At 48.3% G+C, this 14,485-nt stretch overlaps 1 protein-coding gene across 1 annotated transcript; it reads right to left on the reverse strand.

The window, feature by feature from the left end:
- Window positions 1-4,039: 4,039 nt before the first annotated feature.
- Window positions 4,040-13,855, reverse strand: upk2 (uroplakin 2). The gene is made up of 5 exons (XM_068054374.1): window positions 13,777-13,855; window positions 9,698-9,841; window positions 9,461-9,602; window positions 8,423-8,481; window positions 4,040-4,650 (listed from the first exon to the last, which is right to left on the reverse strand). Exons 1-5 carry the CDS (start codon window positions 13,823-13,825, stop codon window positions 4,517-4,519), a joined length of 528 nt encoding a protein of 175 aa, XP_067910475.1. The 5' UTR covers window positions 13,826-13,855; the 3' UTR covers window positions 4,040-4,516.
- Window positions 13,856-14,485: the final 630 nt, after the last annotated feature.

The following is a 14,485-nucleotide window of genomic DNA, read 5'->3' on the forward strand; positions in this document are numbered from 1 at the left end:
TTACAATGGCCAATTTACCTATCAATCTGCAAGTCTTTGGCTGTGGGAGGAAACCGGAGCACCCGGAGGAAACCCACGCAGACACAGGGAGAACTTGCAAACTCCACACAGGCAGTATCCAGAATTGAACCCGGGTCGCTGGAGCTGTGAGGCTGCGGTGCTAACCACTGCACCACTGTGCCGCCCACATGTAACTAATGTAACCCCACTATTTAAAAAGGGAGGTAGAGAGAAAGCAGGGAATTATAGACCAGTCAGCCTGATGTCGGTAGTGGGGAAAATTCTAGAGTCCATGATCAAAGATTTTATAGCAGAGCACTTAGAGAACAGTGGTAGAATCGGACAGAGTCAGCATGGATTTACAAAAGGGAAATCATGCTTGACAAATCTACTAGAATTTTTCCAGTATGCAACTAGTCGAATTGATGAGGGGGAGCCAGTGGATGTGGTTTATTTGGACTTTCAGAAGGCTTTCGACAAGATTAGCGTGTAAAATTAAAGCGCATGGGATTGGGGGTAGTGTATTGCGATGGATAGAAAATTGGTTGGCAGATAGGAAACAAAGAGTAGGGATAAATGGGTCTTTTTCCAAATGGCAGGCAGTGACTAGTGAGATACCGCAGGGATCGGTGCTAGGACCCCAGCTATTCACAATATATATTAATGATTTAGATGAGGGAACGAAATGTAATATGTCCAAATTTGCAGATGACACAAAACTGGGTGGGAGGGTGAATTGTGAGGGGGATGCAGAGAGGCTTCAGGGTGATTTGGACAAGTTGAGTGAGTGGGCAAATGCATGGCAGATGCAGTATAATGTGGATAAATGTGAGGTTATCCACTTTTGTAGCAAAAACAGGAAGGCAGATTATTATCTGAATGGCTATAAACTGAGAGAGGGGAATATGCAGTGAGACCTGGGTGTTCTCGTACACCAGTCGCTGAAGGTAAGCATGCAGGTGCAACAGGTGGTAAAAGAGGCAAATGGAATGTTGGCCTTCATAGCGAGAGGATTCAAGTACAGGAGCAGGGATTTCTTATTTATTTAGAGATACAGCACTGAAACAGGCCCTTCGGCCCACCGAGTCTGTGCCGACCAACAACCACCCATTTATATTAATCCTACATTAATCCCATATTCTCTACCATTCTCCGACCACCTACCTACACTAGGGGCAATTTACAACAGCCAATTTACCTATCAACCTGCAAGTCTTTGGATGTGGGAGGAAACCAGAGCACCCGGCAGAAACCCATGCAGTCACAGGGAGAGCTTGCAAACTCCACACAGGCAGTACCCAGAATTGAACCCGGGTCCCTGGAGCTGTGAGGCTGCGGTGCTAACCACTGTGCCACCTATGTCTTGCTGCAATTATACAGGGCCTTGGTGAGGCCACACCTGGAATAGTGTGTGCAGTTTTGGTCTCCTTATCTGAGGAAGGATGTTCTTGCTATAGAGGGAGTGCAGCGAAGGTGTGCCAGACTGATTCCTGGGATGGCGGGACTGACGTATGAGGAGAGATTGAGTCAGTTGGGATTATATTCACTGGAGTTCAGAAGAGTGAGGGGGGATCTCATAGAAACCTATAAAATTCTAACAGGACTTGACAGGGTAGATGCAGGAAGGATGTTCCTGATGGTGGGGGAGTCCAGAACCAGGAGTCATAGTCTAAGGATATGGGGTAAACCTTTCAGGACTGAGATGAGGAGACATTTCTTCACCCAGAGAGTGGTGAGCCTGTGGAATTCACTACCACAGAAAGCAGTTGAGGCCAAAACATTGTATGTTTTCAAGAAGGAGTTCAATATAGTTCTTGGGTCTAAAGGGATCAAAGGGTATGGGGGGAAAGCCTGAACAGGTTACTTAGTTGGATGATCAGCCATGATCATAATGAATGGCGGAGCAGGCTCGAAGGGCCGAATGGCCTACTCCTGCTCCTATTTTCTATGTTTCTATGTTAAAATTGCACCCCTGAGTGGGAGAGTTAATGAGGACGGCAAATGAAGACCAGCCGACCTCTGGTTGAAATGTTAGGAAATTCAATCAATTAAACAGGCACCTTAGAAATTAATAACGCATCACCTCTAATTATCATCACTCTAACTCCTGCAGCTCTCATTTTTGTAACTCACAGAACCACCAAAGTTAAACTGAGTGGTCTGTATTTGCTGGGTTTATCTTTACATCCTTTTTGAACAAGGGTGTAACATTTGCAATTCTGCAGTCTTCTGACACCACTCCTGAATGTAAGGAAGACTGGAAAATTATGACCAGTGTCTCTGCAATTTCTACTCTCTCTTCTCTCAGTATCCTCAGATGCATCTCATCCAGTCCTCGTACCTTATCAACTTTAAGTATAGACAGCCTATCCAATACCTCCTAGTTAACAAGTTGAAATCCTTCTTGTGTATTAATTACCTCTTCTTTCACTGTGGCCTAGGTGGTAAAGACAGATGCATTTAATATCTCAGCTATGCCTCCTGCCTCCATGTGTAAATCCCTTTTTTGGTCCCTAATCGGCCCCCACTCCTCCTTTTACCACCCTTTTACTATTTATATGCCTATAGAGGACTTTGGGATTCCCTTTTATGTTAGCTGCCAGTCTCTTTTCATGCTCTATCTTTGTTTCTTCCCCTCTCAACCTTATATATTCAGCCTGGTTCGCCATTGTATTATCCACCTCACATCTGTCATGAGCACATTTCTTCTTCTTTATCTTAATCTTTATCTCTCTCGCCATCCAGGGAGCTCTGCATTTGTTTGCCCTACCTTTCCCCTTCCTGGTAATATACCTTGACTGTACCTGAACTGTCTCTTCTTAAAGGAGCCCATTGTTCAGGTACCGTTTTTCGTGCCAACCTTTGATTCCAATTTATCCAGCCCAGCTCCATTCTTACCCCATTGAAATTAGCCTTCCCCCAGTTAATTATTCTTACCCTGGATTGCTCTTTGTCCTTTTTCATAGTCAGCCTAAACCTTATGATACAATGATCACAATCCCCGAAATGCTCTCCTACTGATACTTGATCCACTTGGCCCACCTCATTGCCAAGAACCAGGTCCAGCAGTGCCTCCTTTCCCATTGGACTGGAAACACAGTGCTGTAGAAAATTTCCATGAGCATACTCTAGGAACTCTTGCCCCTCAATGCCCTTTACACCACTACTATCCTTGTCAATATTCAGATAATTAAAGCCCCCCCCCCCACCCCACATTATAACCACTCCATAATTTTTGCACCTCTTTGTAATTTCCTTGCAAATTTGTTCCTCTCCATCTTTCTCACTAGTTGGTGGCCTATAGACTACACCGAGCAATGTAACTGAATCTTATTGTTCCTTAGCTCGAGCCAAACTGATTCTCTCCTTGACCCATCTGGAAGATCCTCCCTCCAGCACTCCGGTGCTCTCCTTAATCAAAATCGCCACTCCTCACAATTTTCTTCCTTTTCTCTTTTTCCTGAACACCTTGTATCCAGGAATATTTAACACCTAGTCCTACCATTCTTTGAGCCAGGTCTCTGTTATAGCTACAACATCATATTTCCATAATATTATGGCAACCTGCGCCTGTAACTCACCAATCTTATTTAACACACTCCGTCGATTCATATATGAACATACGAATTAGGAGGAGTAGGCCACTCGGCCCCTCGAGCCTGCTCCACCATTCAATAAGTTCATGGCTGAACTGATTACTCCACATTCCCACCTACCCCCGATAACCTTCCACCCTGGATTGCTCTTTGTAAGGAGTCACACTGTGACCAATAAACCATCCCCTCCAGATGACAGAGTAGGTGAGGTCCTGGAGCCAGATATAGCTCAACATTTCAGAGAAGCCAAACATGAGAAACAAACCCAACCCTGGGCATTGATATGCCTGAAGGGAATGAACCAGAGGATGTTTTCAGGGCCACACTCACCAAAACTATGCAGTCACCAAAACCACAACACACCTCTCATTGTTTTTACTGAATGAAGAGAATGATGCTAGATTATAAACATACATTTTCATTATAAAATGGAAGTGTTCTCTTAAATGAACAGTGTTTTGTAATCAGGTTCAATGCAGACACTGAACCATCATTTCCAACTGTGCGGGGACCCACAGTTACCCCAAGAGGTTCACCCTCAGCACCTGTTGCCCACAGGTAAATTGATCAGAGCTGAGAGATTCACTGGGGGGTAGATTGAAGACTAGAGGATCATTTCAGAAACTACTGAGGGTTAAAGGTACTTGGGATCACTGGAGATGAAAGAATGGAACAGTGGCAGAGCCACAAGAGGCTGAGGGATCCAGCAGAGGCAGAGAGAAATCATCTCAAAACTTTACAGATCAAAATATGTCACAGAAATGATTCCATTCACAATAAGTAGATTTTTTCTGAATTACAAAGCAAATACAAAGCACCTGAAACTGCGGAGCACGGTTATAAAATACACAGCAACATAACAGGAAGAAAGTTCGTATATTTCAGTTTGAAAGTGTTCCTTTATCCACCAGCTCCATCCTTTAACTCCTGATCACCATGGATACAATCAGAAGGACAATGAGTAAAACCATGGCAATGACCAGAATCACGGTGATTACAATCATCGCCCCACTCCGACCAGTGAATCCTTCATTGATGCTCGTGTAATCAACCGCTGAGAAAATAAAACGGTTCAGTAAATTAATGCAGGTCTAGTCCTCAAATTGTATAGTGTGCACCCTCCCTCAACACTTCTTACACACTCAGTGTGCACCCTCCCTCCACACTTCTTACACACTCAGTGTGCACCCTCCCTCCACACTCCTTACACACTCAGTGTGCACCCTCCCTCAACACTTCTTACACACTCAGTGTGCACCCTCCCTCAACACTTCTTACACACTCAGTGTGCACCCTCCCTCAACACTTCTTACACACTCAGTGTGCACCCTCCCTCAACACTTCTTACACACTCAGTGTGCACCCTCCCTCCACACACCTTACACACTCAGTGTGCACCCTCCCTCCACACTCCTTACACACTCAGTGTGCACCCTCCCTCCACACTCCTTACACACTCTGTGTGCACCCTCCCTCCACGCTCTTTACACACTCAGTGTGCACCCTCCCTCCACACACTCCTTACACACTCAATGTACACCCTCCCTCCACAATCCTTACACACTCAATGTACACCCTCCCTCCACATTCCTTACACATTCAATGTACAAGCTCCCTCCACACTCCTTACACACTCAATGTACACCCTCCCTCCACAATCCTTACCCACTCAATGTACACCCTCCCTCCACACACTCCTTACACACTCAATGTTCACCCTCTCTCCACAGTCCTTACATACTCAATGTTCACCCTCCCTCCACACACTCCTTACACACTCAATGTGCACCCTCCCTCCACACACTCCTTACACACTCAATGTTCACCCTCCCTCCACACACTCCTTACACACTCAATGTACACCCTCCCTCCACACTCCTTACACACTCAATGTTCACCCTCCCTCCACACAGTCCTCACACACTCAATGTACGCCCTCCCTCCACACTCCTTACACACTCAATGTACACCCTCCCTCCACAATCCTTACACACTCAATGTACACCCTCCCTCCACATTCCTTACACACTCAATGTACACCCTCCCTCCACAATCCTTACCCACTCAATGTACATCCTCCCTCCACACACTCCTTACACACTCAATGTACACCCTCCCTCCACAATCCTTACACACTCAATGTTCACCCTCTCTCCACAGTCCTTACATACTCAATGTTCACCCTCCCTCCACACACTCCTTACACACTCAATGTTCTCCCTCCCTCCACACACTCCTTACACACTCAATGTTCACCCTCCCTCCACACTCCTTACACACTCAATGTTCACCCTCCCTCCACACAGTCCTCACACACTCAATGTACACCCTCCCTCCACACTCCTTACACACTCAATGTACACCCTCCCTCAACACTCCTTACACACTCAATGTTCACCCTCCCTCCAGTCCTTACACACTCAATGTACACTCTCCCTCCACACTCCTTACACACTCAATGTACACCCTCCACACTCCCTACACACTCAATGTGCACCCTCCCTCCACACAGTCCTCACACACTCAATGTACACCCTCCCTCCACACTCCTTGCACACTCAATGTTCACCCTCCCTCCAATCTCCTTACACACTCAATGTACACCCTCCCTCCACACTCAATGTTCACCCTCCCTCCACACTCCTTACACACTCAATGTTCACCCTCCCTCCACACAGTCCTCACACACTCAATGTACACCCTCCCTCCACACTCCTTACACACTCAATGTACACCCTCCCTCAACACTCCTTACACACTCAATGTTCACCCTCCCTCCAGTCCTTACACACTCAATGTACACTCTCCCTCCACACTCCTTACACACTCAATGTACACCCTCCACACTCCCTACACACTCAATGTGCACCCTCCCTCCACACAGTCCTCACACACTCAATGTACACCCTCCCTCCACACTCCTTGCACACTCAATGTTCACCCTCCCTCCAATCTCCTTACACACTCAATGTACACCCTCCCTCCACACTCAATGTTCACCCTCCCTCCACGCAGTCCTTACACACTCAATGTACACCCTCCCTCCACACTCCTTACACACTCAATGTACACCCTCCTTCCACACTCCTTACACACTCAATGTGCACCCTCCCTCCACATTCCTTACACACTCAATGTACACCCTCCCTCCACACTCCTTACACACTCAATGTGCACCCTCCCTCCACACTCCTTACACACTCAGTGTGCACCCTCCCTCCACACTCCTTACACACTCAATGTACACCCTCCCTCCTCATTCCTTACACACTCAATGTACATCCTCCCTTCACACTCCTTACAAACACAATGTGCACCCTCCCTCCACACACTCCTAACACACTCAATGTGCACCCTCCTCTACACACACACACACACATAACATCAACACCATCCAGGACAAAGCAGTCAGCTTGATTGGCACCCCATCTACAAACATTCACTCCTTCCACCACCAGCGCACAGTGGCAGCAGTGTGTACCATCTACAAGATGCACTGCAGCAATGCACCAAGGCTCCTTAGACAGCACCTTCCAAACCTGTGACCTCTACCAACTAGAAGGACAAGGGCAGCAAATGCATGGGAACACCACCACCTGTAAGTTCCCCTCCAAGTCACACACCATCCTGACTTGGAACGATATCGCCATTCCTTCACTGTCGCTGGGTCAAAATCCTGGAACTCCCTTCCTAACAGCACTGTGGGTCTACCTATCCCACATGAACTGCAGCGGTTCAAAAAGGCAGCTCAACACCACCACCTTCTCAAAGGCAATTAGGGATGGGTAAGAAATGCTGGCACACATGGTGCACCCTCACACATCCATACTATCTTTATTCATATTCTGTAAAAGGAACAGGGAAAGAGAGTAAAATCCAGTCAGAGGTTTTCAAGGAGTCGTTGGCTGGAGTGAGGCCAGACTGAGGGGTTTCAAACCCCCAGGACATCTGAAATATTTTCCCTAGTGTTGCCCAGCAATATTCCCTCTTTTTGAACAAGTATTTCTAGATCAGGAATTGAAATGAAATGGGAAGGTATGGGGTGATGCTCAGCTAATTTCAAACCCAACAGACTCCCAGAGAAAGTGCAACAGCAAACGGTTCATTGGATCGATGGTCTTCACAGTGTTTCCTGATCCTACACATGTCTATCGATGGTCTTCCAACTCGGCTCTCCTGGGACTCAGTGGGCTAATGTACCACCCGGTGTGGGTCTGAGCTCTGCAGAGTCCGATCCCTGCTTCCACCCTCATTCAGCTGAGTTAACTGATTGAGCTGTAAGTGGGAGCGAAAATTTGTAGATTCAGGAGCCTGGGTGAGTGAAGGGGAGAGTCAGACAGAGTTCCACCTCCCTATCTCTGACCAATGACTGGAAAATACTTGGTGTGGGTGGAGCGTGACGTTTGGATTGGACTCAAATGTGAAGCCCACCGTAGTCAAATAGCCTGATGACACTTACTGTCTGGCTAGACACGAGGAGGTGCTGGAGGGTGGCAACCCTCATGGAACCCTGATGCCAGGGTCAGCACCGTGGAGTGGAGGGAGAATGGGGAAAACAGAAAAAGGGAAAAAGAGTTTTAGGGATGTTTGGAACAGATGGAGGCTCATTAACCCTTTAATTCCAGTGGAGCAGGAAGCATTGATTTAGTGATGTTGCATCCTGAATAAATTGACTATGATTTGACTGACTCCCTCATTGCAGAGGGGACTCAGCAGAAACATGCAGCTGGAGGCTGAGAAGTGTCTTGGGGTAACAGTGCAGATCACCTCAAAGTGTAGACAGGTCTCTAGAACAATGTGGGGATCAAGCTGAGATTAATACTCACGTAAGATAGTTTTGATCAACAGAGAATTACTCATTTCACTGCCAATCTGATAAACCACACTGCAAAAAAAGAAAAGACAACAATATGAACAAGTGAGACAGAGAGAGAGAGAGAGATAATTCCAAACAGGGCGGGACAGGGTGGGATTGCGTGCAATTCTGGTTGCCACACCACCAGAAGGACGTGGAGGCTTTGGAGAGGGTACAGAAGAGGTTTACCAGGATGTTGCCCGGTCTGGAGGGCATTAGCTATGAGGAGAGGTTGGATAAACTCTGATTGTTTTCACTGGAACGACGGAGGTGGAGGGGCAACATGATAGAGGTTTACAAAGTTATAAGCGGCATGGACAGAGTGGATAGTCAGAAGCTTTTTCCCAGGGTGGAAGAGTCAGTTACTAGGGGACATAGGTTTAAGGTGAGAGGGGCAAAGTTTAGAGGGGATGTGCGAGGCAAGTTCTTTATACAGAGGGTGGTGAGTGCCTGGAACTTGCTGCCGGGGGAGGTGGTGGAAGCAGGTACGATAGCGACGTTTAAGAGGCATTTTGACAAATACATGAATAGGATGGGAATAGAGGGATACGGTCCCTGGAAGTGCAGAAGGTTTTAGTTTAGACAGGCATCAAGATCGGCACAGGCTTGGAGGGCCGAATGGCCTGTTCTGGTGCTGTACTGTTCTTTGTTCTTTGACAGGGAGCCAGGCTACATCTGGGAAAAGCAGCAGAGGATGGAGAGGGGAGGAGGTAAGAGGGGAGGGGTGTAGATGTGTTGTTTAGGAGAGGGGCTGTAGGTGGAGGCTGTATAGAGGGAGGAGGTGAGCAGAGGTGTTTAGGAGGGCGGATGAAGAGGAGATTGGTGATTCAGAAGACAACTTTGAAAATAAATATGGACTTGTTACATGTCCGAATGCCGATGGGTTTGAATCATGCACAGTTACCAAAGGGTTTGCTTCATCCTCTAGTGACACGTCTCTGGAGCACTCTGCACATTGGTCTACACTGATTTCTCCCCAGAAAATTCCAGCTCAACATCTGATACTTACTTGTACTCAGTGTTCGGTGCGAGATTTTTAACTCTGTAACCCAGGTTCAATGTTTGCGAAACACCATCGGTGTTAGACACAATACTGACTAATCCACGTCTGAATCGACAGAATGGCATTTCAAAACTGGGCTGCACAGGCCCTGCAGGGGGAAGTTAACAAATGGTTAGATGTTAAGTGGGAGAGAAACACAAAGCAATGTTAAATTAGCCTGGAGTATTGAAGGAGTCAGGGTACCTGGCCCTCCTGTGCTGTTTGTGACAGTGACGGAGACGGTTTTGCTTGAGAATGAACAGGGAGGCAGGCTTATGACTGCTGACATTGAGCGTATATTTCCAACAATCCCAGTGCTGGCCTCATTCGCCAGCGAGATATTAAAGGCTGTTAATAAAAAAGAAAAGAAAGTTTTAAACTACTGAACAAAACTCTTGGCGTCTCTGACAGCTCCAATCCCGTCTCATCACTAATATTACTGGATTGTGAAAAGATTTGAAACAAAATCTCAGGAAACGTTGATCCGTTTAATTGATTATAAAATGTGTTTGATCTGTCAATATTTTCCATAACGAATTCCTACAGCCACATTTATAATTGGCCCTGCCTATGTAAACATGTCACACTGTGATTACAACCTCGCCACCAGATGACGCTGCAATACATCACTTTCATGTTTTCCATAGGAACAGGAGTCGGCCATTCAGCCCCTTGAGCCTGTTCCACTATTCAATGAGATCAGGGTTGCTCTGGATTTTAACTCCATCTACCCACCCTATTTCTGTAACCATTAATCCCCTCACCCAACAAAAATCCACCAATTCCAGTTTTGGAATTTTCAATTGACCCCCAACCTCAACAACCTTTTGCAGGAGAGAGTTCCAGATTTCCACTCCCCTTTGTATGAAGAAGTGCTTCCTGACATCACCCCTGAATGGCCTGGCTCGAACTTTGAGGTTCTGCCCCCTTGTTCTGGACTCCCCCGACCAGAGGAAATAGTTTCTCCCTATCTACCCTCTCAAACCCTTTAATCATTGGATGACTGATGAGGTCAGAATCTGTCCACCTGGATCCACATTCACCTGAATGATACAACTACATATCGCAACACCATTAGTCCCCGCCAGAATTCAGGTGATTGGGTAAATACTCAGCCAATCACCTGCTGTAAAAGTGGAAGATTACATCTGGTCTTTATGTTTGTGCCTGCACAGTTCATTGACCAGTAATATATATATTTTATTAATCTGCTGCACTTCCCGCCCATAAACTTCACTCTGTTGTCACAGTTACTGGTCACGTTTTCTTCACCACCAGCAAACATTGAAAATGCCTGTGGGATCTGTTGCAATCTTCCTCTGTAAACATGATGCTGTAGTTCGAGTCCACAGCCACTGGCTGGTTGAATGGATTACCACAGGGGACCTAGTGGAATATTAATAACTTCATAAAGAGATTTCATAATTCAGGTACTGTGGGTTTGTCATTTACTGGAGTCACAGACAAGCCCACTCACTTCCTGTTTAAGTCTTCTGACATGCCCTCCAATCTCCCAGTGTTGTCTCTCGATCCCGCTTTAAGCCATTCCAGGTTTACAGTAAACTAACTCCAAATTCTGGTCCTCTCTCTCTCTCTCTCTCTCTCTCCGCATCTCCTTCTCTCTTCAGTCTCTTCCCAATGGTTGTTAAGTTAGGCACACAGTCATACAATCATCAAATGATACAGCATATGAGGCCATTCAGCCCATCAGAACATCTAGTTCCAAGTATTTACCCAATTCCCTTTTGAAAGTTACTATTGAATCTGTTTCCACCGCCCTTTCAGGATTACAACAGCTCACTGTGTAAACCAAGTTTCTTTGGTCTCTCTTAGTTCTTTTGCAAATCACCTTAAATCTTTGTCCCTCTGGTTACCGACTCTCCGGCCACTGGAAACAGTTTCTCTTTATTTACTCTATCAAAACCCCTTCATGATTTTTAACACCTCTAATAAATCTCCCCTTAACCTTCTCTGCTGTAAGGAGAACAATCCCAGCATCTCCAGTCTCTCCACGTTAACCGAACTTTCTCATCCCGTGCACCTTTTCTGGTAAATCTCCTTTGCTCCCTTTCCCAAGGTCTTAACATCCTTGAACACAATCCTCCAGCTTTGTCCGAACCAGTGATTTACGAAGGTTTATCATAACTTCCTTGCTTTTGTACTCCATGGACTGAATTTTACTGAGGGATAAATATTGGCCAGGACATCAATAGTGGCCGTGCGACCTGTGTGGCTGCTATTACCAACCAGCCACCAGAGGGAGCTCCAATTCCATTCTTCATCACAATTCCGTCCCTCCCTGAGAAACAATTTCAATGTGGGATAGTACATGGGGGGCAGACAGGGGCAGACAGGGGGTACATGGGGGGCAGACAGGGGCAGACAGGGGGTACATGGGGGGCAGACAGGGGCAGACAGGGGGTACATGGGGGGCAGACAGGGGCAGACAGGGGGTACATGGGGGGCAGACAGGGGCAGACAGGGGGTACATTGGGGCAGACAGGGGCAGACAGGGAGTACATGGGAGGCAGACAGGGGCAGACAGTGGGTACATGGGAGGCAGACAGGGGCAGACAGGGGGTACATTGGGGCAGACAGGGGCAGACAGGGAGTACATGGGAGGCAGACAGGGGCAGACAGTGGGTACATGGGAGGCAGACAGGGGCAGACAGGGGGTACATGGGGGGCAGACAGGGGCAGACAGGGGGTACATTGGGGCAGACAGGGGCAGACAGGGAGTACATGGGAGGCAGACAGGGGCAGACAGTGGGTACATGGGAGGCAGACAGGGGCAGACAGGGGGTACATGGGGGGCAGACAGGGGCAGACAGGGGGTACATGGGGGGCAGACAGGGGCAGACAGGGGGTACATGGGGGGCAGACAGGGGCAGACAGGGAGTACATGGGGGCAGACGGGCAGACAGGGAGTACATGGGGGGCAGACAGGGGCAGACAGGGAGTACATGGGGGGCAGACAGGGGCAGACAGGGGGTACATGGGGGGCAGACAGGGGCAGACAGGGGGTACATGGGGGGCAGACAGGGAGTACATGGGGGCAGACGGGCAGACAGGGAGTACATGGGGGGCAGACAGGGGCAGACAGGGAGTACATGGGGGGCAGACAGGGGCAGACAGGGGGTACATGGGGGGCAGACAGGGGCAGACAGGGGGTACATGGGGGCAGACAGGGGCAGACAGGGGGTACATGGGGGGCAGACAGGGGCAGACAGGGGGTACATGGGAGGCAGACAGGGGCAGACAGGGAGTACATGGGGGGCAGACAGGGGCAGACAGGGGGTACATGGGAGGCAGACAGGGGCAGACAGGGAGTACATGGGGGCAGACAGGGGCAGACAGGGAGTACATGGGAGGCAGACAGGGGCAGACAGGGAGTACATGGGAGGCAGACAGGGGCAGACAGGGGGTACATGGGAGGCAGACAGGGGCAGACAGGGGGTACATGGGAGGCAGACAGGGGCAGACAGGGAGTACATGGGAGGCAGACAGGGGCAGACAGGGAGTACATGGGAGGCAGACAGGGGCAGACAGGGAGTACATGGGAGGCAGACAGGGGCAGACAGGGAGTACATGGGGGGCAGACAGGGGTAGACAGGGGGTACATGGGGGCAGACAGGGGGTACATGGAAGACAGACAGGGGGTACATTGGAGGCAGACAGGGAGTACATGGGGGGCAGACAGGGGGTACATGGAAGACAGACAGGGGGTACATGGGAGGCAGACAGGGGATACATGGAAGGCACACATGGGGTACACAGGGGGCAGACAGGAGTACACAAGGGAGAGACAGGGGGAATTAACACAGTAGTTTAAAAATATTATTTTACAAAACTCTAAAGTAAAAACAAAAGGATGGGTGAACAAAAGTTAGGAAAAAGCTCAGAAGGAACCAGAAGAGATAATTACGATCAATGAGCAAACAAGATTAATGTTTCTAAACCTGAGAGAGAGAGGAGAGGGAGCGAGGGAGAGAGGGAGGGAGAGAGGGAGGGATAAAGAGACACAGAGAGGCAGAGGAAGACAGAGAGGTAGAGGGACACTGGGAGATGGAAAGAGAAACAGAAAGAAAGAGGAAGAGAGCGAGGGAAGGAGAGAGAAAGAGTGTGAGAGAGAGCCACACACAGGAATGGAGAAAACAAGCCACACAGAGACGGAGAGAGAGAGAGAGTGAGAGATAGTGAGGTAAAGAATGGAAGGGAGGGAGAGAGTGCGTGAAAGACACTGCTCGGAGTGAAGAGACACTATTAACTGTTAATGTACTTACTGCCAGCATCTGTGATGGAGGCGAGAGCCAGCAGGATGAGCAGCTTCATGCTGTGAGTGTGAGGGTCCGAGCAGAGACACTGACCTGAGAGTCAGACACGGAGCACAGACAGGGACAAAGTGAGAAAACACAGCTCAAACCAGAGATTGCCTCAACAGCTACAGCCAATCAGCAAGCTGGGCAAACAGGGTGATCAGGTTGAACAGGAATTGTTCATCTGCCATTTCAGGCCTCCACACCCAACCCTGGAGTCCTTGGTTCAACCCAGCCCTGCAGAACCATTCAACAGGATCTGGACACGGCACAGCCAAGCAAGAGCAGAGGCTCAGTGTTTGAAAGACAGACTTGCATTTATATAGTGCCTTTCACAACCTCAGGATGTCCCAAAGTGCTTTACAGCCAATGAAGTACCTTTGAAATGTAGCCACTGTTGTAATGTAGCAAACACAGCAGGCAAATTGTACACAGCATGATCCCACAAGCAGCAGTATGAAAACAAGATCACCTGTTTCAGTGATGAACACAATAATCAACACCAGAGCTCCCCAGGAGCTTCTACATCCTCCTGAGAGAGTAGATGGGGCTTCCGTTTAGCACCTCAATCTGAAAGACAGCACCTCTGACAGTGCAGCACTCCCTCAGTACTGCACTGGGAGTGTCAGCCTAGATTAATTACTCAGCAGTCTGGCAGCATCTGTGGAGAGAGAAG

This window comes from Heterodontus francisci, chromosome 22, assembly GCF_036365525.1.
Source record: "Heterodontus francisci isolate sHetFra1 chromosome 22, sHetFra1.hap1, whole genome shotgun sequence".
NCBI classification, from domain to species: Eukaryota; Metazoa; Chordata; class Chondrichthyes; order Heterodontiformes; family Heterodontidae; genus Heterodontus; species Heterodontus francisci.